This window comes from Amblyomma mixtum, chromosome 1 (assembly GCF_055824585.1).
Source record: "Amblyomma mixtum isolate Tamu chromosome 1, ASM5582458v1, whole genome shotgun sequence".
Classification (NCBI taxonomy): domain Eukaryota; kingdom Metazoa; phylum Arthropoda; class Arachnida; order Ixodida; family Ixodidae; genus Amblyomma; species Amblyomma mixtum.
In genome coordinates this window covers 198,720,502-198,746,595 of record NC_143012.1, presented here as the reverse complement: position 1 = coordinate 198,746,595, position 26,094 = coordinate 198,720,502, and the positions used below count along the sequence as shown (strand labels likewise).

At 42.8% G+C, this 26,094-nt stretch overlaps 1 protein-coding gene across 1 annotated transcript in view; it reads left to right on the top strand.

Moving 5' to 3' along the window:
* The window catches only part of LOC149370513 (MAM and LDL-receptor class A domain-containing protein 1-like), a 171,521-nt gene that overhangs the window by 53,505 nt on the left and 91,922 nt on the right, over positions 1-26,094 (top strand). The window contains exons 15-26 of the mRNA XM_089577892.1: positions 24-132; positions 1,248-1,370; positions 3,930-4,069; positions 5,632-5,745; positions 9,277-9,493; positions 11,616-11,780; positions 15,303-15,527; positions 18,575-18,709; positions 19,370-19,508; positions 22,150-22,258; positions 22,827-22,908; positions 25,080-25,185. Coding sequence (XP_089434018.1) covers positions 24-132; positions 1,248-1,370; positions 3,930-4,069; positions 5,632-5,745; positions 9,277-9,493; positions 11,616-11,780; positions 15,303-15,527; positions 18,575-18,709; positions 19,370-19,508; positions 22,150-22,258; positions 22,827-22,908; positions 25,080-25,185 — 1,664 coding nt within the window. The remainder of the gene's footprint in view (positions 1-23; positions 133-1,247; positions 1,371-3,929; positions 4,070-5,631; positions 5,746-9,276; positions 9,494-11,615; positions 11,781-15,302; positions 15,528-18,574; positions 18,710-19,369; positions 19,509-22,149; positions 22,259-22,826; positions 22,909-25,079; positions 25,186-26,094) is intronic.

Sequence of the window (26,094 nt, the reverse complement as noted above, 5' to 3'; positions counted from 1 at the left end):
TATGATTCTCTTTTCGGCCGCAGCTCGTCTTTGAAGTGGAATCCCGTGGATCAGTACCAAAAGATGCAGTTTTGGCGCTTGGACCCCTAGAACTGACTTCGGGTGCATGCGACGTCCTGACGGACGGACAAGGTATACATTATCCAGCTATATTCTTCATAAAATGATCTTCAATAGATTGCCGAACGGCCAGTTTTTATGTCACACAATACAGTCATTACTTTCGAGGCGCGGGCCGATAGGGGTCATGAAATAAAGTGGCACTGAAGCCGTACTCGACGACAATCCATTTCAATTACAGTTCATTTGGTCCATTGGAATTGGTCGTTGCTCCCATTGACGTAAGGCGCCACAGAAGATGTCGCTCTGGCCGCCCCAGAAACACGCCTATGATGCCGTCTGCTTGCAGAAACGCGTCTCGAGCCCATGTCTACCTCGTAGACCAGTGCCGACGCCTACGAATGAGAGCGCACGGCGACGCCTTTGGCACGCCTGACAAACTTTATCGCCTCTAATTCACTGGCGAAAATGATAAAATGCGCTTCATTTTTGCGGAAAAATGGCAGAGCATAGTTCGTATGGCTCAGACTGGCCGGAAGCTTCGACAGGCGTCTGGCTAGCGGCTGTGCCGCGACCAGATCGGCTGTGTCTGTGACTAGACGTTTGCTTTCTGACACGGGGTTGCTTTTGTGACTCTGACGTCAAGGCCAAATGGAATAGAAAATGGAATGGATTGTTACAGAATACGGCCCTTGACCATTTCTTATTTAGTTAGCATGTCAAGTACTGAAGCAGCATTCAGTATCTACAGGTGTGCATAAAAAAAGTGTACTTCGTACTGTATTGTGAGCAAATATTCCGTGCAACGACGCCAGTATCCTAATGCCAAGTTTCCTTGAAGAATGTAATAATAATATGAAGAATGTAATAATAATATCAGCCGTACTAGAGTTAGCTGTGGTTAGCCACGCCGCACAGAATCAGCCATGTGACGCGAATCAGAGGCGCATGCTTCATTTGGTTGATTTTTTATTTAGATTTTTTTTTTGCTATCGCGTTATACTCTTAAGATGCAACTTAAGTATCCCCTCCAATGTTTTTCCCACTGCACTACTTAGGTTCCAGGACAGTTCATTAATCCAATTTTTTGCGCGCAACTATCAAGTTATGGGCCCGAATACGCACAAGGACACCAAAAGCGCATCGCAGGTCATATTTCTTACATTGATCAAGTTTATGCTTTTCAGGCTACTGCGACTTCGAGTTCAACCTGTGTGGCTGGGTTGCGGCCGACGGATGGGAGCGGGGAATGAGTGACCACGTTATTTCAAACATCCACGAGGAGCCGCGCTCTGGACCGCATAATTCAGGTGCGGGAGGCACGGTTGGCCACTTTGTTATTATTACTGCATTGATTGTCACACGGTACGATCTGCAAACTGATGCCGAAAAGGGAACCCATATGCGCTACCAGCATGACCTTAACGCGATAGTGTTCAAGGCCCTGTTCACAAGAAAATCCGGTGTCGTGTTGTCGGCGTTGTGAGCGAGAGGAAACGGGCATGGATCTGTCAAGTGGTGCCTAGAGAGCAGCCTAGGAGACAAGTGGGAGGTGTGCCACCTAGGTCGCATGACCTTGCGGCATCAGCACAGCCTGCCCATGGGTTTGCGAGCAAACTGCCCACCGTGGCAGGTGGCTCTTAAATTAATCATTTTTCGCTCGGAAAGAGGAACCTGGGTCCCGCAAGGCCCACTGGTGGCAGCACCTGCCATCGCAGGGCAGTGGCGCATCGCGTAACCCCTGCACCACTGTGGAGGAGGTGTAGGAGGGCTCCTAAAGATCTATGAAAGCAAGGTAGAGAATGACCTTCTCCGTGTCTGGAATTTAACCCATTATGCTATCGTGTCATACTATTCAGACGCAACTTAAGTATCCCCTCCAGTTTTTTTCCCACTGCACTGCATAGGTTCCAAGACAGGTCATTAATCCATTTTTTTTTTTGCGCGCAACTATCAAATTATGGCCCCCAATACGCACTGCGACAACAAAGGCGCATCGCAGGTCATATCGAGGGAGTCTGCGCGGTACTGCAGAGGTAACAGACCCATGGGAGCACACTGGGGTGCAGTAAAGAAACCGTAAAGGCAAATGCAACAAGTGAGAAGCATAGAGGAATAGAAATAAGATTACGTTTTCAACTCACTTGAAGCCTCAGACCCGCAGCAGGCTCGAAATGCTTTGTTAGATGAGTTGCGCCTTTCTCACTTCATTAGGTTGGGACACAGACCAAACAGCTTCAAATGTGCAATGATAGCAGACCTAATTAGATACAATAATGCATTGACTATATGCCGCATAAATATAGATGTTATAATTAAGCACTTTGATATTTTTGTTACCTATAGGATAAAAAGGTACTTATTTGCAATGCATAACATACTAAAGACGTCATCAGGGGTGTTTGCACATCAAATAGAGATGGTAAAGGAGGCGGTTAAAACACCTTATTCTAAAATCCCGTATGATGTGGCCCATGAGAATTCGTCTAAAAATAGCATGACCACCGCTTTTAAAAATAGATAGGCAGAGGTATATCTCAGTGATGCAGGGAAGATAAACAGGCAATGTTGCTCTAATCTTACTCTGGTGTGCAGCGCAATGCACTTTGTTCAGCAGTCTTTCGTACTTAATTGCGGCGTTGTCAAATAAATGACATACTAGCGCTGTCTATAGTGCAAATCTTTCCTATAGCACTTCTTGTTCTGGCCGGCGAAGGTCAGTGGTTTCAATAATTAAACATGCTGGTGAATATTGACTGCTGGTTTTTTGTTTGCATCATGCACGATATCCTGCGCGGAATGGCGGATAGGAATGAGTGCGGTTCAATAGGAAAGAAGTATGCTCCGAACGCTTCTAAAGAAACAACTTGGTGGAGTTGAGTTGTTAACTCCTCAATAATGAAAGCATTAATTCTATTCGAAACAAAAAGACGTTTAGCGCATTCTACCATCTTGCCAACTCAGTACGCGGGTGATGTGGCACTTTAATCATCATTGCCTCTCTCCTAATAATCAAACCACTACAAGGAGGATTCATGGCAATGTTTCCAGCCTAATGAATCTCACGTACGCAGAAATTATAAAGCTGGTCTAGAGAGTAACGGTCTGAAATCATAATTTATTACTTAGACGAAAATTACTGTCATCAAAAATTTCCCCTTGCTAACATATCGAATCCTACTAGTCGTGCAATGCGGACTCTCTTTATATAAACTGAAATAAGATATTGCTTCTGATTAATACCTGGACTTCGAATAAACTATTATATCCGCATCGCATTCCTGCACCCTTCAACGGAAGGAGTCTTTTTCATGTCCAACATTCTTAAACGAAAACTATGAGCATTGGGAAATTGTAAGGTACTGTTATGAAATTTTTGAAGGTAATGGTCCGTTCTTCCGATGCGATGCAAAATGTTTTTTTTTTTTTTTTCAAAATGCATCCATCACTTGCACCGAGAATAATTAAGACTGCCATAGAAAACTGATGGGGAACGCTTTTGAAGATCGAAAAAACTTTAATAGCAAGAAAATGCTAGCTGCTTGTAGACGGCAGATATACGGATGTGTTGATTTTATAGTGAAAACTTTAAATATATTTTAAGAAGTGCTGTAAAAAACTCTTTCAATTCAATTCAATTTCAATTCCAATTGAATTGGTTTAAAAAATGCTTTCACAGCTTCCATCGTGTCGTACATAGAATGCAACGGATCATCGTAAAAGCAACAAAGGATCTGCTCACAAATTTCTTTCCTTCAATTTCACATAATGTTCTTCTCATACTTCAGAGTCCTTACGTAGAATTATTTACTTTGCGGAAATGACCAGACGACTTGAAAACGACTCCATTTTGTTCCGCGTGCTTGCAGTTTATGCTGTAACGGCCAGCAAGTCGTCTTCACCAGTTACCGGCGCCACACTGACCAGTCCGGAGTGGTCAGGTGACAGTGAGCCGCAATGCTTTGAGTTCTGGTACCTGCAGACCGGAGAAAGCGGAGCGCAACTGCAGGTGAGCTGTTCATTGCATACGTTAAGCTAGCATGCCCGAAGGTGCAGAGCGCAAGGTAAGATGGCTGAGGTTTTTTTATTACTACTCAGAACATCGCTTGTTTATTTAGTGAGGTGAAAAACAAGAGCATCCTGCATGCCGGTGGTCATGTCACTACATTATTCTTCATGATGGTTGTAGAGGTATTTGTTAGCGCCATCTTTTGCGTATATCTTTGTTCCGAGGATCCCCGATTAGCGACGGCGTTGTCACATCCAGTGAAGAAGCGAAGACTGCCATCAAGTTCAAAAGCTTGCCAGATCTTAATATGACTTTTCTGTGCTGCTTTCTTTAGAGATATGCTCAAAAAGTATGGCAGTCCACTAGTTTTCGTTCCCAAAACGATGTTTCAGATGGCCACAGAAGCACTGCTCACTTATATGGAATGCCGCAGAAAAAACAGCGATGAAAGACAGAGTAACTAGGACAAGGTTTTCGGCCCGTCTGTGAGCTTTTAGAGATATTGGTGATTGCCATGTACACTGGTGCTGTAATTCAACGATCGCTGCACTCTAGTCACTACAAAACAAGTTCATACGAACCATTTGGCAAAGGTTAATGCGATACAGCTCTCCTAGTTTTTGTCATGCAGTAAAATCACATTTAAACACTTTCGTTTAGCCCTAGGGCAGAATTCTGTCAGTCATTACTCTTTTATCCATGGTCCTTAGTAATTACTCTTTAACCTCTAATGTTTATACATTACTCATTAAACATACTTCAACTTCGAGGATTTCTCTCAGCGAACTGCATCAGAACAACCCATAGATACTAGCTACACATATTGCTGTAGCCACTTCGCACTCAAGCCTGGCTAGAAAGAAAATAAAAAATTTTCTCTTACACATCTCTATGAGCTTATAATTGATGATCGTAATGAATTTTAATAGCCCAAGGGTAGCTTTGGTCAGACCGCGACAGGGCACAAGGAGTTTGTTCCTACTAGAAATTTCTCTCATTGCACTTAGAAACGCAGCCACCTCAGCAGTTGGCATTCTCGCAAGTTTTCAGAGGGACCTGGAATGAAAAATTCACAAAGAACGAGATTACAAAGATGCTGCGATTCTTTCAACTTCAAGCTGGTGTGACGTACACTTTAATCGTCTTTCAATAAGAGATGACAAACATGTGTTTAGAAAGCACGTTGTTCACAATTCGACAACAGCGTCCCTTGTACCCATGTACATAAAATCTCGTAATGAATGTGTCATATACGGCAGTTCGTCGCATTTATTTACCGCATTTCTTTCCCAGCTCTGTGTGGACGTTATCTCTGGGTGCATATTAAGTCAAGCAGAGAAAAATAGTCGCCAATTTTAGTGCACCAGCACTTTCTCCGCACTTAGCCGTTGTGTTCTCGTTTGTCTGTCGAAAGCAGACTGAAAACTTGCCACCGGGTTATATATATATATACACAAATCAATGCCAATGGCAATATCACTCTAGCACACCTAATTCATTTTGCCGAACTACACAAGTGGACTGCCATTGTTTTTTTTATACGAACCTTTATCTCCTTACAGGCTGAAGTGGTAGTGAACGGCAAGAATCAAGTCGTGTGGCGAAAGCCTCTCTATCCTGAGTCAGACACCTGGATGCTAGGCCGGGTAGAAATTTCGCAAGAAAAAAGATTCAAGGTGAGAACCACCCGTGGGACACCCCCCAAAAAACAACACTGCAACAAACATCGCGGTATTTCTGGAATGGATACATGACAGAAAAAGATGCGCTTTCTTTTTGTTGACTTCTGAAGGTGACTGTCACATTGAAGTGGAAAGTTTCTATACCGAGCAGGCGTTTGAGGCATTGGACGTGCGTTTTAATATTCGCACGCAGATCAAGCTTTCTGCGCTCAATTTCATAGACTTTGTCCGCTCCTTCGGCGCCCATCCCATGCTCACAAGGAAACGGAGGAAGGGAATTTTTTTCAAATTTGAAAAATAAATTTGCGACATCTTGAGGTGGGTAATGCTTCTCTGATATGCTCACAGCTTTGCTGCTCAGAACTTAGAACTGTTCTTGCATCCTTGTAGACAAACGTTCTCGATATTTTGTCTTAAAGTTAGCAATTGGACGTATTATTTTTCGTCTACAATATAGCCACCAACAACGTTATAAACTTTTCAGCTGGCATTCAAAGAAGGCTGAAATGCTTGATCGAAAATACGCTCCGGCTTTGCAAGAAAAAAGATATAAAGGCAGTTCAGATGAGCATGTTCCTATTGCATGGGTCTAAGTGAACGGTTCAGACACGGCAAAAAAAAATTGTAGAGTAAGGCTTTAACACTTTGCGCCTGAATCACCGAACGCTATTCAAGCTTGGGTTTGGGCTTATAGCCCTGCATTATACCATGGAACTGCTATCACGTTGCGTAATCTTTCGCCCTCATTTTAGCCTCCTCCTTCCACGATAGGACCATTCTGGGTTCTTACCCCGGCGGCAAGCTTCCTTTTGAGAACTCTTCGCCTCTCGTTAAAGCTCCCAAGCCACTAGACTACCCGTTCCATGCTACCTTCTCTCTCTCTGTCCTCCCGCATATTCCTTCTACTTCTCATCCCCGAGAATGCAGATGTCAATTACGCTCTTTCCACTCTGCCGCATTCCCAACATTGCAGGGGCCGTCACCAGCCACGGTTCGCAGTTGGTAGCTGCATAAAGTTGAAATCAATTTAAAAAATTAAGTTAAATTAATTTATGTTGCTAAGTATTCCTCTGCCACATTCCCAACATTGCAGGGGCTGTCACCAGCCACGGTTCGCAGTTGGTAATTGCATAAATTTGAAATCAATTAAAAAATTAAGTTAAATTAAATTATGTTTCTAAGTATTCAAGGTCTTATGGCTGGCGCTGTAGATTTCATAATATAATGAAGAACTTCATTGCCAAATAAAAACAATAATAGCTTTTGGTGAAGTAAAGTCTGTTCGAATGATGATGATAGTGAGTTTTTATGGCGCAAGAGCATCTGCGGCCAAAAAGCGCCCCGACCAAGATACTTTCGTTTGCTCAACGTGGAGTCACAGGCCCATTTCCCAAGCATTTCACTCTGATTAAGCCGAGTGCCAGGCCAGGGGAAGCTTGCACCAATTGTATCACCGGTGGGTATCCGGCAGCACAGGGGACCGAACCACGTATCTCTCGCATGCGAGACAGATGCTCAAACGACTAGGCCACCGCTGCGGTCTATAACGTCTGTTAAGGAATGGTTAGGACGTAAAGGAGACAGCTGCAGCCAGAGTGGTTGCCGTGGGATCTCGGTGCTTGAACGAAAACTGATTCGTCGGGCTGCGTTTCTTGAGGATTATATTTGGTGACTGCTAATTTGAAAACACAATAGAAAAAATAGCGTGGCTCCGTATACCGGGTGTTTCACCTAAGGCTTTACAAAAATTTTAAAAATAGGCTTTTTGAGTTACAAGAGCGCTTTTTTCGGCATAGCATTGGCAGTGCCGTAGTACATCACAGTGCAGTTAAGGCGTGCTAACTAGCAGAATGGTTAACTAATACTGAATACTTAATTTTTTACCTTTTACAGTTAGGCTATTTAATTATTGAGAGATGTGTAGCCCACCGTTAGTAATATCCGTGTCAGTTTCTAGAATTTCAAAAACGCGGTACCCTCGGCGCTGTGGCACAACAAATTCTGACCGTTTCGACGAGTTACGCGCACTGGAGAGGATGCTTTGCCTGCAAGCTTCTCGAAAGCACATGTAATTTGGCGCGCTCTAGACAAAATTTGTTCTGACACAACTTTGAGGGTAACTGTGTTTTTGAAATTCTAAAAACTGATACGGGTATTACTTACGGTGGGCAACACACCTCTCAATAATTAAAGAGCCTAAATGTGATAGCTAAAAAGTTAACTATTCAATATTAGTTAACCAGCCTGCTAGTTAGAAGGACTCAGCTGTATTATGATGTACTTCATCACTGACAATGCTTTGCTGAGAAAAGCGCTGGTATAACTCAAAAAGACTATATTTAACAATTGTGTGAAATGTTAGGTGAAACGCCTTGTATGTGGAAATAGCAAAGTTTTGGGATGCACGAAATTTTTAAATTTTGCGCGAATGGGCAAGCCTGGCTTGGCTTTCTTGAACTTTATTTTGTGGTAGGCTTTCCCCAGTAAATAACGCCGGAACACGTAGAAATAAAACTGAGGCTTCTGTCATTTTACGGCGACCTTTTTTCGATTCAGGTCCCTTATCAGACGGTGCGGTGCCTAATCATTTACCTATGTTAAAAGCAAGGCAGCGTAATTTTCGATAAATCCGCTTCCTTGATAATAATGAGCCTTTATGGTGCAAGGGAAGCATTGGCTTACGAGTACCACAGCACAGGATATTTCTATTTCACAACGTGAGGGAAGAGACCCATTTTTCAAGCATTTCACTCCTGAGAAGCCCAGCTCCAGGCGATGGCAAAGATTGTACCCATTGTAGCGCCCGTAGGTGTTCGGCGACACTGGGTATCGAATCCAGCACCTGTCGCATGCGAGGCGTATGAACAAGCCACATGGCCACGCAGCTGCGGTGCATGGGCTTCAAGGGGGGCCGTATTACGCAAGGAAACAACTGTGGCACGTTCGCTTATCTATAAATATGGTGTTACACCTTTGTCCGGCTGAAAAACTTCAGATATGCACACACATTCATGTAGTTCTCATTATTCCTATCTCAATTATTATTTTGTCCTTGCTTTCCACGGAAGCACCTGCGCCTCAGGAAAGAAACACGCGCTGGAGAATGGCGCTGATGCGCAAGATGCATGCAGTACTCGGCGTCTAGCTAAGCTCCGCACCGTGAACGGGCCCTGTGCCAAGCACCTAAAGGTGGAGTGTTAACGACGTAAAGGCTTATGGTGCTCATTGCTTCAACCAGCGTTTAAACTAACTCATCTCGCGTTTTTTTAGTTGTTTGAATCTTGCACCTGGCATCTCCTCGCTAAAGGAAGTGGCCTGTTTTACATATTAAACAGCACAGGAAACGACTCCTTGATATATTGGCCTAAGAAACTGCTCTATTTTAACGTGAGCTCGTACACCTCGTGCATCTCTCCGCTCTTCAAGTGGCTCTATACACATTGCAATGCCGGACTCTGTTGGTACTCCCATACAATAATTTCATTCCTTTTGAAAATTGCGTTCTCTTGACTCTCATTTACGCAGGTGCTTCTTCGGGCCAACTTTACGGACGGCGAAACAAAGTCATTCTGCGTCGACAACGTGGTCCTGAGGCCTGGAGCTTGCGTCCATCCGGCTCAGTGCGATTTTTCAGATGGTCTCTGCGGCTATATGAATGAATTTATGGGAGACTTCCGCTGGCTGGTAGGCAGCGGTCGCCCGGAGAAGCCAGCCGACTACTTGGGCTCACCTGTTCCCTCAGGTGGGATGCAGCGCTTTATCTGCTGTCACTGGTTGTAGTATTTATTTCAGTCATCGGCGTTAAATAAACGTGCAAAATGTTGAACCTTTTAGCTATATTATTATTCCAAGTTAGCAATAAGTGCCAAATGTAAATAATGAGCATCTTGTCTCAGAAACGACGCGAGTGTGCTGCTCAGTGCCAGGAGCGAACGCCGAAGCCACTGTTTTATCTCCTTTCTAGAAGTAAAGGTCCTCCGAGATTTTGGCTACCTTTGAGCAAAAACATTCTTATCGAAACTCAAAATCAACGTTGCGGTGTAGCTTTTGTAAGAAACGACCTTTATTAGTTCAGGCAAACGATTGACAGGCACTGTAAGGTGCACTGATTAGGAAGTAGATAAAATTTGCAACACGTCGCATACAAATATAAAGTTTATACAAATTATCCCTTTGGCCCTGCAGAAGTTTTAACCGACACGAAACCTTGCGGAAAGAAATGATTAGTCTACATTTAGTATTATTCGCTTTTCCATTCACGAAACTTTAACCAGGGGAAATAATCTTCAGGATTTCTTACCAAAACAAACGACGCGTTCTAGAATTTTTAAGAAGGTTCTAGTCCTATTTAGTTGAAGTTTTTGATTGCAGGATGCATCTGTTGCTCACTTTATCAAATTTAACGTTTCCTGAATGAATATACATAATGATGAGGAAGACTTCATCTTTCTAAAGGAAGACATAATGTCTGCGTCTGTTGAAACGAAATTTTTTGCCTCTTTTCCCCATTTATTAATGCGCCCACACCCTCTAGAACGTCTTGAGAGGTGCAGCGAGATATTCTCACCGACTACATAAATAACAATCGCATGTGCTAGGCGTAAAGCTGTGTTGCCTGACATTTTCGAACAATCGAAGATGGTGGTGCAGTCATTTAATACAAAATAACCTTTTATTTATCGGCAGAGGTAAATGAAGTTTCTTCGTGCAGCTATCTTCCCTCTGTGCACGAACATTAACCATGGTAAGATGATAAACAAACAAAGAAAAAAATGGAGTACATCAGTTCGTGTGAAAAGGCTTAAGCAGATTTATTTTATTTCCACAGCAAAAATGTATTTTCTGATTTTTCCTTATAAAACTGCGTTTCCGATGCTTCAAATCTGTGATGACCTTCTCTTAGGTGAAAGTTTGCCTATAACATTTTTGGAAGAACAACGAAGTAACACCAGACGTAACAACCAATGCTTGAGAAAATGACTAAATAAGGAGCAAAGCGCAGATTGTTTAAAGCCAAGTAGTCTAACAGCATGTGGTTGTTAGAGCTTACCTTCGCGTAGCTAAAGAGTGCAGAAGACAGCTACAAATGACTTGTAGCAACACAGCATAGTGGGCGAGTTGGTATTGCATCTTAAGGAACGAAACGTGTTCGTGTATCTCTTTTACTGGTCCTTCATTTTAGTGGCGCTGTTTCGTTCCTTGACAGCTACAAAGCTACCTGAAAATTTTTCCAGCTAAAGAGCTCACAAAAAAGAGCTCAAATTTGTGAGAACAAGACACACTTGTTTGCACTTGGAAGGAAAGATGAGGTTAATGAAATTTATTGGCAAGAAATTATCTTGGGGAGCACATCACGATCAATATGGCAATTACCATGAATAAAAGTCGGACATGTTGCGAACGCCTTCGCTGTTGGAAAAAAGTTCATCCTGTCGAAAATCGGTGTTAAAGTCGTAGGACATCCGTTTCGTATTTTTGAAACGCAGAGATTGAAATGTAGTAACTTCAGCGTCCCATCAGTGGAACGCTTGAAAAAGGCTTCCTATTTCCCGTTGTCAAATTGTACCTTTTGACTCGATTGAAGTCAACGAGTTTAAATGACTCTGGAAAACTTCCGAGAACACACAAAATGGGTGAAACTAAAACCATTTGGCCAGGACTTGACAATCACTGAGCAGCAAGCCGCAGCACCATATGAAGAACAGAGCATCGTGAAGGGCGCTAGGTTAACAAGTGTATTTGAGATCCCGTTTCCTATTTATATTTAGATGTAAGCATAACTATGCATATTACTTGTTCAAATGTGTTCATGGGCTCCCCAAAATCGTCAAACGTTGGGATTATTTGCGTGTGTTTACTTGCAGACGGTGATTCTACTTTCGCCTACCTCGACATGTCAAGTGCTTCTCGGGGTATGACCAGTTTTGATTGGCTGAAATCTTCCCACAGTGTTGGACTGCTTAGCCCTTTGTTCGATGTCCCCGATAAGGGTGTCGATATAAGCGTCAAGTACTTCAGAAATGGTGCAGGTAAGCAAACATAATTTCTCTATGAAAATACATCGTTTTGGGAGAACCCAAATTGATGTTTTCTCGTTAGAAGTAACTTTTAGTGCCGAAAATGATCATTCTGGGTGGCGATACCTTCATAAATCTCTCTTCTCAAAGTAATTAACAAAAAAAAATGCTGGTTTATGAAACCAGTTTCATTTGCAGCGTCATTTGGAGTTCATGAGGTTGGTTTTTGATGTAACTAATCTTAACTGAGTCCTGTATCAAATTTTCAAGGTTAATATGCAGAAAGATGGACACAAATATGCTGAAAAAAAAAACGGGAAAGTGTTGGAAGTGAAATAAATACCTGCATTAAAATATGATCTTCACTTTCACTTCAGTAATATCAGAGGCATAGCCGTGAGTGCGAAGTAATTTAAGAAAAAAGTACCGCTTTTTTTCTTGAAGTTCACGTCACGGTGGTAGTTTTCTTGAAGTTCACGTCACGTCTGAGGGGTTGTTTCACACTGTCGCACTATCATTCGAAGCGGGAGAACTCGTATGCAATGCATCCAAAACATGCAACTCTCAGGCCTTATTTGTTTCTTAATTATGCTTGAAGTTAATCTTATGGCCATTGAGCACAAGAATGAGGAAACTTCAATGCCAGCTGCCGTGTTGCCTCATTTGTTATGGCACTCGGTTGCTGACCCGAAAGACGCGGTTTCGATCTTTGCCGCGACGGTCGAATTTCTATGGACGTGAAATCCTAGAGGCCCGTGTACTGTGCGATGTCAGTGCACGTTACGATGTCCCTACGGCGACTACAGTGCCCCTAATAGCCTGAGTCGCTTTGGGATATTAATCGCTCCCTACGGTGACTACGGTGTCCCTTATAGCCTTTGTCGCTTTGGGACATTACTCGCCCATAAACCATAAGCCACTTAGATGCCAATTATAAAATATCAGTTGCTTTCCTTCCCTCAGAAACCTACTTTTTGTTTACCAAAGTACCATAACTGAAATTTTATTCAGGTTCCGATTTAGGTCCTGCTAGAAACTGAAACTTATGTGCAGCTATTTAGAAGTTCCACTCCTTCGTATAGAGTAGTGTTCCTAATATAGCGATCAAAACGTTTTTTGAACAACATTCAAGCAAAATTTTCATAATTGTGCGTGGTATGGCTCTGTTCTACATCATATCTCCCGAGTGTGGAAGAACTGTTCATCGTACGCACATGTATCTGTGCTACGCTACTGCCTGTATTCTGAAAAAACAATACGTACAAGCGGTTTAAATAAATCCGGGCGAGCGGCTCAAGCACGTTAGTACTCAGAATATTGAAGCTTAATCCTTCTTCCTCACTGCTGCATGGGCGCGTCCATTTGCATCAACGGTTTAGTGTTCTCACATTTGGTTATTTATTTATTTATTCATTCATTCATTTATATATACATACGTACTGTAATCTGACATTTGACAATTCAGCTGGGTGGGAGGAAAGCAAAATGTAAAACATACTCAACGATCTCAACGCTGCGGTTGCGGTACTTATCAGTGGAGTTCAGTTCAGTCAGCAGATAAACGTTGTTCCTAAGCCACTGCTATTGTGTAGTTGATAATACCTGAGCCTAAACACTCTGTGGATTCCCCGTGTACAAATTCGACCTATATGCTGACTCTCAGCTGCAGTGTTTTCTCAATAATAGATCTGCTTGCTGCTCAAAGCGAATTCGTTCGACTACAGCATAAATATTTATACCTGGAAACCAGCAAATAGCATAATTTCTATAGACTTAACTGCATGCTGATGGAGCATTTGCGACTGTCCAAGGAAAAAGCATCAATGACGTTACGTGAATCACTATTAAGTTAGGCTGTTAGGCGAATTATACGGTTTAATCAAGAACTGTAGCGAAAAACTCAAACCGGAACAACCATATTAAGGACAACGAGCATGCTTTGACACAAGTGTACAAATTCTGCCTAATCACTTTAGTCTTGAAATCACACTACAGCGTTCAACTCGAGTTCCGTGTGTTGCATTGCTGTGCGGAAATGGTATTATATATTTAGTTCTTATCCCAGCTTTAATGACGTTGCAAGGTTAGGTAAAATTTCTGAGCCCAGAGTGTCCCTTAAAGTCTCTAGTAAGGGGTTTACTACGTCTCAAAAGGCAAAATTCCATGCAAGTTGAAAGATTCATCCTCACCTTGGGGCTTTCACTTGACCAACCATGGACCCTGACTCTTAGCCACTGTGTTCACACGGTTTGCTCTTAAACGGGTAAAAAGGGGGTTTCTGTCAATGGGATAACAGGCGTTTCGAAGCAGATTTGGCATGTTCTTCGATGCTGATTGCTATTCTGCGATAGAGGCTACATCTTTAAATGTAGGCGTTTTTTGGCTTCCGACAGTTACGCCAAAGGGGCTCACTTTGCAAAGGTAGGCGATGAGAAAATATGTTACTGTTTCCTAATATCTGCATATATGAGGGCTTCTTGAATGCTTTGCTTAGCAGCACTCCGCGAAAATCATGCCAACCAGATTGACTTCGCGAAAGGTTGTTATGGAGATAGCTGTAAGTTTAATTTAGTTTTTTTTTTCTGGAAAAGCGGTGAATAATTGCACAAACTTTACCATGGCGTGTGTGTGCACCTGTGTGCATGGTTATGTACTTCGCATGTTTAAAAGCTGTTTGCCTTTCTACCTTTTTCACAGCTATGAAGCTAACAGCTATGCAGCTAAGCATTCACAGCTATAAAAGCACAAATAAAGGGAAAGTTAATCAGAAATCAGTAACTGATTTGTGCTTTCTCAGTATGTGAAGGAAAATAAACTCATTCCAGTAAAGTCTAAGGGTGGGCTCAAGTGCGTTTTTTTTCCTTTGTTCTTCTGTGGTAAGCATCACAGATTTCACCTGCGCTAATATATGTGGCTCAACAAACTATCACTGTCTTTTTTTTTTTCAAACAGTGGTAAGCAATAAGTCACTCGAGGTATGTGTCATCGCTTACTGTGTTGATGAAGACGAAACGTAAAAAGCGCTCGTGTGATGTGCCATGTCACCGCACAATAATGACTCCCAGGTAGTCTAAATTATTCCATGTGTCCATGTGTCGCTTCAGAATGTTAAACGCAACGATCTACGCTTGGCAATTTACATTTCAAAATCAAACTAAACAAGAAGAATTTAACGGCTTGAAAAGGAGTGTAGGAGGCGTTGTTTTTTGTACACATTATGAGCAACGTTGGACACCCTTTTTGTAAAAGCTGCCCTACACGTGTCCAAGTGTAAATTCCGAGGCACTAAAATTGTATTAAGTGTTTTAGATGTTTTGCAAAGATGCAAGTAACAGTGCAACTGCTGCTTCATTCATGTGGCGTATTGTGAAAACAAATGGCATCGACAAATAAAGCTATGACTTGGTTGTCAGTGCGCAAATTTGTGACGTATTGAATTTGTTTTTGCTAAGATAAGACCATTTGGTCGTGATTTCTTGCTGCTTTTACATCAACTCTAAAATGTGTCGAATGACAACTCTTTGCTTTCTACAGATATCATGACGGCAAATTTATCCGTGTCCTGCTACGAGGGCGATTTGTCACCAAAGGGTGAAGTCCAGCTTTCATCTGAGCTGGCGGAGGTGTCCGAGTGGACGACGTTGAATTTCACGCTCAAGAAGGCCTCAAACTGCCAGCTGGCAGTGCGTGTGGAATGTGACAAGGGGACAAATGGAACAATGGCCATCGGAGCAATACAAATATTCACATCACAATCAGGTATTTCAGGCGTCTTGCTGCCTCCGTGCTGTAAACATTAAGAGATATCTACGGCCAGTGCCTACCGGAAAACATGCCTGTTTTAACACGTAGGTTTTTATCCGTGATGGTTCACGGGCCCTTCTAATTCTTTCACCGGTGCTATCATTGATCATTTGATTTGCACCACAGATATGCACATCTTTCAGTGCAATAATATGAATAGGCTTTGCGGAACGAAATAAGCGTAGAAAGTAGAACCATTATGATTGCGTTTGCCCCCTGTAGTTGAAAATGAGGACAAAACATCTATAGCACACAGCAAGCCTACTCTCTTAGGACTAGCCCATTCCTCAAATCAATCTTGTATCCCATACAAAGACAGTTCCACTGCAAAATACGCGACGAGTCATAGAGAGAGAGAGAGAGAGACTCTTTAATGAAATGCAGAGAATTTAGCCGGCGTTTAAAAATCACTGGCATGCTACTCTGCGTAGGGAGGGGAATTTGGGAGATAAAGACAGAAGGAGAGCAGTGTGGTAGAGGTAAAAAAAACGAAGATAAAATGCGGCCATGAAATGGGTACTAAGGATGCAATGGCGAGTATTGATGTAACCTATGCAATGATGGAGTGCATAGTCCGACAAATGGGCTGACGAAGTTCACTGCATGAAGAATGCATGAAGGTAACGTGCAAGTGAATTTAAAGCTTATTGATATGTCCAATGTCTTTTAAATATGCGAACGCAAAGACTGCGTTTGTCTCTCCTCTCTAGATTTGTTTCTTAAAAGCGCTTTTACCCCTGGAAACCTGTAAAGCATGCAGAAGCGTATCTTGCTTCTAGTGGTAAACGTGACAAGCAACGGTCCGACAGGAATAATGAAGGGCACGTCATGCTTATCCTACCTTCGAAGCATATCGTTAAAGTACAGTTACGAGCGGTCGGATTTTCAGAAATGTAATAATCGTTGATGTTGCATCAAAAGCTGCTGATGTCACCACACCTATATTTTACCTTCCAGATAAAGAATCAAGAACCAGTAAGAACACATCAGGTAAGTCCGCCACCGTCACTCTCACAACTAATTTTTTCATTTCATTGTTACTCACTGGTCCGCAACACAATGCGTTTCCATTTCTAGTGGTCTTAATGAAAAGCATGTGATGCGCATGTTGTTTTGATAAAAATTATTACGTGAGTCAACTTCGTGCTAGCTCTGAACCTGTAAAATCGTTTTTGCACTAGCAGAACAATACTGCTACGCCGCAAAATTCACCTGTTACCATCGTTTTGCTTATGTGAAGCTACAGACTGTAAACCAAAAGTGTCCTTGGTACTGAGCTCATTAAATTAGTACGCCTGCACACTCACTGCTTAGTGATGTCCATTATCGAAGAAACTAGTGATAATGCTAAACCTAATCGGAAAATAGGCGTTGCCAAGAAATTTAAAAGAGAAATACCCGTGGGTTAGCGCCTGCTGCTCAAGAAACAATGTAAACAGTGACTTTTTACCAAGCGTGAAAGCTGCCGTGAACGAAGAGGCTTTGGAAACAGGAAATTAGGAGTGATATTGTCAGTTAGCGTATCTAACCAGTCTCAATGAAGGCTACTGTTAAAACGCACACACTATAGTCATGAAAGAAATGCCGGGTTCGAGCGATGACAGAGCCGGCACTAGTGTGTCGCAACGTGCTTACACAGACATAGGGAAATTATTTCGTACCAGAGGTGAGATAGATACCTTTTGCGTCGGACGATCGCAGAGGCGAAGAAGGAGAAGTAACTGTGGAACAATTAATAGAGAATACCTTTGAACATTCTATTTCTTGATGTTTAGATGAATAACGCCAGATGTATAAGGTCGGGAAAAATCAAACTGCAGTAGAATCATTAGAAATACGGATTAAGACAGTTAGGACGCAGCCGAATGAAGGAAAATGTCGGAAGGTGGCAAATATCGCAAACACAAAGAGGGCACATTGTCGGTGGAATTGCTGACCACCACAGAAAAGAAGAGAAAAACTTTAGCAACATGGCAACAAAATTAATGAAAAAATCAGTAGCTTGCTTAAGTGTGAAAATATGCAGCGCGAGTGAACTGTCTACATTCACCTTTAGGAAAAATAATATGAAGGCGAAAAAATTACGAAAGCACTGTATAAAGAATAACGAGCAGTAAGGTAAAATATGCCTACTTTCAGTATGGGACAAACCGAGAAAAAAATTATCTCACGAATTCAAGCTATTGTATCTCAATATCAGAGCAAAGAGCGCGCAGATCGGGCAATTTTCAACGGCAGAGCGCTGGTGGTAGATCGTTCTGAGACCCAGGGCTGCATTTTGACTGCCGTGTTGTTTAAATGCTTAGGAAATAGAAATGAAAATTTACGTTCCATCTTGTGATTTAAATACATTTTGTTCCCTTCCAGTTTTTGGCTGTGTATTGGAAAATGTTTTTATGGAGACATTGATATCATTTTCAGAGTAAAAAGAAACAGTAGCACCCTCTTCGCTCCAGTTTGTGTTTATTTTTATAGTTTGACATGTTCCGAGTAGAATGATGTGCCTAAAAGTGTTTAATTAATTAACCCTTGTTCAAATGCGCATGAATCCACTTGCCTGTTTTTCCCTCCAACTCGAACGAGCCTGCACTGAGTACGGCGTTTTTGGAAGATCCTGAAGAATTGTAAATGATATCTCTCCCATACTCAGTAGATAGCAGTGCAGGTTTTAAAAGAATGCGAAAGATTGATCGACATATCATAGAACCTACTTATATGAATCCCATGGCTGCAGTTCAGCTGTCCAACATGTGGGACACATTTTCAAAGTCGGGTCGCAGGAGGGTATTATAGTTGTAGGTTGGGTAGCTAGGGAAGAAAAACCTCTCTGGAGGTGGCAGTAAATATGTGTAGTGGTGATGGGAGCAAAATTCGGCGCGGGATGGGCAATTAAACTTTGAAATTTGCGGAAAAAGCCTAGAGAGGCAGTTGATACTTGACGTTGCAGAAGACATAATTTGAATGTGGTGACGATGACAATAATGAAGGCTGTTGAATCGCAGCAACATGCACGTTCGAAGACGGGAACATGTGCGGCTGGAACCCAAATGGAGGAGACGTGGCCTGGGCTCTGAATGATCCAGTCAAGAAAGTACCTGACTTTCCACGATTTGATCACACTGTCCGGGCGTATAGAGGTGAGCTGTGACAGAATATTTAGAGTTAGTTTCTTAGTGAACAACATACTATATATTAAAGTCGGCCGCAAACAGCCATCTTCCAGCGAAAAGAAAAGGTGATAACTTTATTACTTACTTTGTGTCGTTTCCGTATCTTATGCACGGATATGTCAGATCGGCACCATGCAGCATTAACTCAAGTAATATTGCTTTTGAAAAACAGTGAGCGCACATAACTGAGGATGCCACTTTGTGAGACCATCGGTGTTCACTGCTTTGACAACTATCACGTTTCGAAAAGCTGACTGAAAAGTGGCCACTGTAGTCAGCATAAGAATTACTCAGAGGCCTTCACCTGCAGCTCGCACCTCATTTTAGCCATGAACCCTTCTGGGTCTAAGTGGCCATTTTGGGTGGCTTCTAAGACATAGTGAAACTTTTTACTTTGTCTGCAGATATACCATATTGCTACTTTTTGGGGTTTATGCTATGGTATCGCATCGCTGCAGAGGAAAGCTTGTTGATGTAGTTGCCGCAACACTCAGGATAGTGCATAAGGCTTACGGGTTGCCGTAATCTGCAGAAATTACTATGGGAGGCAATTATGATAAGATATTGGCATTCAGTTCGTTCATTTGCCATTCATTACAAAGCGATTTTACTTCTTTGTTTGTTTAGGTCGTTTCATCTTCGTCTCGAACGACGACCCAGATAAATATGTGAAAGCTGTCCTCAAAAGCCCGGATTTAGCCGTCAAAGCTGCTAATGGTGCTTGCTTCAGCTTTTGGCAGTTCACCGATCACGATCAGCGTTCACTGTGAGTACAAATACAACGGATTTATCCCTGTATCAACCAATTTTCCAGCACTACAACTAAAGTTAGATTCTAAACAAGTAACGCCTCCACAGATGATTGTGGCTTCATTCTTTACGGTCAGTTAAAAGAATATCGCGTCTTATATTGTATTAAACGGTACAAGTTTCGAACAGATTCACCTTCGTACGCAGATTTAGTTTTTTTTTTCATTTAGCTGAAGGACCATTTGCGCAAATGTCTTTAAGGCTTTCATGACGATGTTCCGTCTCCTTTAGAGCAGCTGGATGTTTTCATTTGCTGATTTTACGAATTCATTTTGTATTTAACCTTGCTTCACAGCCAACTTAATATTGCATGGAGACTCGGGGTAGTACATGTCCGACTTATTTTTGGCCCCGTATAAGTGTAGAGATGCGCTCATTAAGTACTTCGCTCAATGAATTCCTACACAGCATATATGCTTTATTCTCATCTGGCGTTCCCCCCTTGAGAGGCTATACGGCTTCAAAACTGGGGAAATCATTGTTATCACTATGAAATAGACCATCTATTTGCAGTACTTTCCTTTACATTCTTAAAAAGAAAGACAGATCTAACGCACCTTCAGGTCCCCACTGGTGTGGACAAAAATTTATTAGCACAGCCCTAATGTGAAATGCTGCACCTTAAGATGTCAACTACCCAACACGTTTATTCCCACCATAAAGAGGTTTAAACTGGCATTCTGTGCCACTTTACTGCGGTTGGGAGTGTTACACCTTTGATCCTGATCTGATATTCACTACTACATGTTTACAGCGATACCTCTGTGGGTGTGGTTTTTCGACATCGTACCCTCGTAGAGGTCGGCGTCATCCGTGCACGCCACACTGCCTCATTCCTGCTCCCCTATATTAACCAACCGGCACATTCGCCTCACTAAAGTGCAAGCGATTGTAAACGTCATTTACTATTGGAATGAGAAAGACAGGGAAGTGAAAAAAACTGCCTTTTCAACATATAAATGGACTCTTAGGCACGGTGAAATGAAAGCAGACACGCGAAGCAGTAATACGTCAAGCGTATTTGTACTCGCCCCTTAACTTTTAAATTTTTTTAGCCGCCATGCATTTGAAACACTGCGCCGAGGGAAAGTAGGTCAAGATGAGCACGTCGCAAGCCGCAGTGGCTCAGTTGCTTTGGCCATCGGCTCCTAACCCAAGGTCACGATAGCGAAACCTCGCCACGAGGCCACGTTTTGGCGGAGGAAAAATACGAAATTACCTGCATGCTGTGTGATGTGAATGAAGATTGTGGAGCCGCATGTAGCCGAAACTAATCCGCGTTCCTCACAGCCCAAGAGCTCTTTCGGCGTTCAGAACCTTAGGCACAACCAAACCCTCAGTGCTGCTTCTAGTTGCGTGTAAAAGTGCGGAATCCACGTTCTTCGTGCGTGCGCACAATCAGAAGCTGGTAATACTCAGCGCACACTTGTCTGCAGCGCTCCTGGACACCTTCGACAAGCCTGAAGTTCTTTGGTTTTTGTAGTGTCCCAAAGGGACTCAGGCTGTAAGAGACGCCGTAGTGAAGGACTTCGGAAATTTCTACCAACTGGGGTTCTTTAACGTGAACTCACATCGCACAGTACATGCGCTTGTAGAATTTAGCCTTCATTAAAATTTTATAATTTGACCGCCGCGGCGGGTTGGAACCCGCGTTTTTCGGGTCAGCAGCCAAGCACCATAACCACTAAGCCACCGCGGCGGCTCGAGAACCTAAAAACATTGTTAGGTATTCATATGTGGAAAGAGGCAGCCTGTATCGCGAATATTGAGTACCATGACCAAGTTGCATTGCACCCGCTACTGGATCCGCGCTTCCTGTTTCTTCGTTCCTAGCAAAATAAGAATGCAAGCGAAAAATAACATAAACGGCAAGAGAAGGAAAGCTGCCTCCGATATAAAAGTACGAGTATTTTATTATTAAGGTACAGGGACATGTAGTGGGAAGCCTCGAATTGTATCGCCTACCATCAAATGCACCTGTTCCACATACTTCTGCGCCCATATTCCAAATAAGGCATGGTTATAGCTCCCTGCTTAGTCCAAGTTACGATCCAATTACGAGCGCATTAGTGGAACGCAGTAAAGATGAAATAGCTTGTTCGTATTTAACCAGCAAGATCCACGAAAAGGAACCTATCATACACGGCGCATGGAACGGCAGTCTACTCTGACCTTGCAACTAGCCGTTCTTGTACGCCTACCGTGGTGGTTGAGTGCCTCTGCCGTCCGGCCGCGGATCTCAAGGTCACAGAGTTAGATCCCGGACGAAGCTGTTGCACATCACTGGAAGCGAAATGAAAAACCTCCCTGGCAGTGCGCGATGTATGGGAAGGTTAAAAAATGCAAGGATGTCGGAATTGAAACGTAACCCTCCACTATGGCATTCCTCGTAGCCATCGCGCCGGGTCTAAGAGCTAAATGTACTGATAGTACGTAGCTAATCTTGTTACTTGTACTAACAGCTCAGCGTGTCGCAGCAACCAGGACGTTCTGAAAAGAAAACAGAGACAAGGTGCGGTTACCCCCCCCCCCCCCTCTCAATAAATCTCTCCTTTTCTGCTTCTAAATTATTCATTTTTACTGGTTTCTTAACACAGCGTGCAGGTGAGCTCTGGCGAGCAACGCTTGCATGATTTCACTACAAGATCGAGCCACAAATGGAACCACATTCTGATAGATTTCAAGAAGGCTGCAGAAAACTTCACCGTACGTACTATTTGTCCGAACTCATTAACCAGCTATTATACCTTTGCAGAAGTAAAGTAAGGCGTATAGGTATCCGTCTATTTTCATTTTCCATTTCGTGGGATAGTTTTGCAATAACATCTTTTGAACGCAAGTCAACATTTTTGAAGGGTTTAGCTTTCAGCTGTTTATTTTGCGATAAAACTGCCTTAGCCTATTTTGTCAGCATTTAATGGATGATCGTTCCGAAATGGCAGTGTGTCAGCGCTAAGTCATTGACATGTTTAAGATTTGAGTACAATTCAGATGGAACCGTTGTAAATGCCCATTATACTGAAACCTTCTCGGTTCATTTTTCTTTATCTGCAGACTGTTAGCTTTCCGCGTTGTAGACCGCCAGGCACAGGCCATGAATGGATCATGGATTTAGGTGACCAAAAAACCAAAGGCGATAAATATAGAGATGGAAGTTTTCTATTCCTAGCATACTCCTAGTGAATACTCTTCACCTATGTTTGTATAGGGCATATCGCTGAATTTGGCTAATTTTGCATTCGCATGACCATGCCTGTAATTGCTTCCGTTGCAGTTAGAGATTCAAGTATACTTGGACGTTGGCCTAATTGCTCTAGATGATCTTGCAGTAACGCCTGGGAAATGCCCCGACAGAGGTGAGCTAAAATCAACAATTCGTGCAAATTTTTCTTGATATGCAAACACGCTTTCACGTACTTTGGAGGTTTGATTTCACAGCTCTTCGAAAAAAAAAGTGTTGCTCATTTACCTGCGTACTTTATTGGTAGTCTGTACATAGCTCTATGAACGGAACACCTGAGGACTCTTGATTGGCCGTTCCTTGGTAGAATTGTCCCTTCTTACACACTGAGAATTTCCGAAACACTGCGTTTGTAACACATCAAGGGAAGACAGTTTGTTGTTTTCTGCATACGAGTTCAATGTTGCACTAATAATGATGACGCTTGAGAGTTAAAATATATAAGATTTAATGCAAAGCATACATAAATTATTGTGATATAAAATGTTTTGCGCATATCATTTACAGAAAATATTGCTCTTTTAAAAGTGGAATAAATAAAAAGTGTCAACTTTTTCCCCGGCTTGTTAATCCGTAGTGCAATGGGGGTACAAAAAGAAATCAAGATCAATCACAGAGAGTGAATGCACGCCTCGATGAAAAAAAGTAGGAAAATCTGACGAAGAAAAAGGCGCAAATTCATCACCCTGATGTGCTTTTAGGCTTTCGCAAAGCTGCTTGACTTGTGCACAACATCTGGATTATTGCAGGTGCAATCAAATACAACCCTGGCGTTTTGTATCTGTTCATGCGCATTAATAAATGTTTCAGTATTTCACGCAAGTCTGTAGTTAGCCAGAAAAAAAACAAAACAGAGAAATTCATAACGTCGTTTACAAGAAACTAAATTGACTGCGTGCGTGCCTTCGAAGCTTCTCTCACAATATCACCAGCATCAAATTATATTAGCATTGTATAGTGACCGACTGCTTCATTGTGAGCTGACTGCGATTCACGCCATAACTCGGGACATCCACGTGCAGATTTTGCCGTCTTTGCTTCATTCGGCCACTAATGAGGCACACTCGTTTCTCAAGCCGGCTAAGACTGAGAGGTTTTTTTGTAGCCATAGAAAGTTTCGGCGTAAGAATTTAAGACTGTTTTTATCTCAGTAACATGCAAATTAGGGCCTGTTGTTGAATGCCAACTAGTGAACTAGTAAAGAAACAGCAGCGCAGCGATGAGAAACAGAAGCAGATGTCGCTGCCTTAGTGTCTTCAGTTTTAAGGGTATTCCCCGCGTTTTTTTTACTTGAACAATTCGTTTTTTATTTCGCTTATATGAATACTGTCCAAAAGCTCTTTACTAAATTTTAAAACTTCTCAAATAAAAAAATATTCACTTTTTTAGTGTACTTATTAAGGCGGAAACTTGGGCTAGTTGGAAAGCATTTGGATTCATATTTGCTAGCGCTTATTGAACACACGGGACAAGAACGCAAATACACAGGACAGACGCTAGTCCTGTGTATACCAACGCTAGTCCGAGTGTACCGCCGCACTTAGACGCAACCAAAATACCTGATCGCGTCGCTTGGACTGACAATAGCGACGCGGAGCTTTGGGCCCTGGGTCCGAGATTACGGTTTATCGTATGTCGGCGGCTGACAATAGCGGGCGCCCTGAGTGCAGCCTGGCATGGCCTCGGACCCAGTGGCAAAACTTCACTAGCATTAGAGTTTAGTTTTACGGGCGACGGTGCTCTTAGTCATCCTCTAAACAAAGCATTCAACAGTGGGGAGGAAGCACTATTTTAATTTTAACGAGATGGAGTTAACGGCCTCGTTACGCATAGTATCCGCCGTCAGCGTTGCGAGCGAAAAATCACGGCATTGCTCTGGCAGGTGATCCGCAGAGAGCAAGCTAGGAGGCAGGTTGGCCACGTAGGTCGCGTGACTTTGCGGCATCATCACTGCCGGCCACCGGATAGTGAGCAAACTGCCCGCCGTGGCAGGTGGCAGTTAAATTAATGATTGTTCGCGTGTGAAAGGCAACCTGGGTCGCACAAACCCACTGCTGGGAGCACCTACTGCGCCAGGAGGGGTATGAGGACTCTGAGGGATCTATGACAGCGTATAGATTCCTACAGACTGGTTTTATTTTCCAACAAGCGCCAACGGGAAGAAAGAGGAAACAGGATAGAGGGAAAGAGATAGAGAGAGCGGCGAGCCATCCGTTCCCGCCGCGGGGAGAAAGGGATCAGGCGGCTAAAGACCCTGGATATGCCAGGTGCACCTGCATGTGCCAGGTGCACCTGCATATGCCAGGTGCACCTGGATATGCCAGGTGCACCTGCATGTGCCAGGTGCACCTGCATATGCCAGGTGCACCTGGATATGCCAGGTGCATATCCGGTGAGTCAGCGACCCCTCCTCGCGCCAACACAAAAGTAAAGTCGAGAATAACCTTCTGCATATATCGGAATAAACCCTTTAAGATACTGCGTCGTACCCTTAAGGCTGAGCTGAAGTGTCTACTTCATTTTTTTTTTCTTTTGGGGTTTGTAGCCTCATCATGTGCGCTGAGTAATATTCAGAAACTACTGATCGATAGACTTTTCTCGGACTGTTTATTGTTTTGAGTAACGGATGTTCATTTAGCAGCATAAGGGTTCTTTACCTTCTGATAACAAAGAATAGTTATAAGCATGGTTCCTTATCGTACAGAGAATAATGTTGTTTACTGTGCAGCTCACAATGCACTTCTTTTTCAACTTCTTGCTAAAACTAAGACAAATTAAAGCAGCACATTCACAGACTGCTGACTCTAAAGGAAAGGATTCTCTAAATAATCATCACTTCAGAAATGGCTCCATAGCCTCTATTTCGGTTGAAATATGGCAGTACATTAATTCCTCACCCATCTAGGCGGAATCTCATTTATTTAAAAGCATTTTTCTTTCTTAACCCAACAGACTTCTGCCCTTTTGAGCCAGCGTATACTTGCCAATATCGCAATGGGCCTGGAAGCTTCGCCCCTTGGACATCGGTAGTCGCTCAAAAGTTTGGAATCCCGGACCACACTCTTAAAAGCCTAAAAGGTTGGTGCTGTTTCTTTTATTTTTTAAGAGTATCGTTTCTGGACTGCCGTCTCATGCCACTCTTAGTGAGTGCCCAGCGGCGCACGACGGCATATAAATCTCAGTGCTTGCCTTGCTACATATTTCTCAGCTCATGTTATGCGTCTTTTAGTACAACTGGGTGTTGTAAGTTACCACCATACCGAATTCTTATTGCACCACGCATAAGGTTGTCCCATTAATA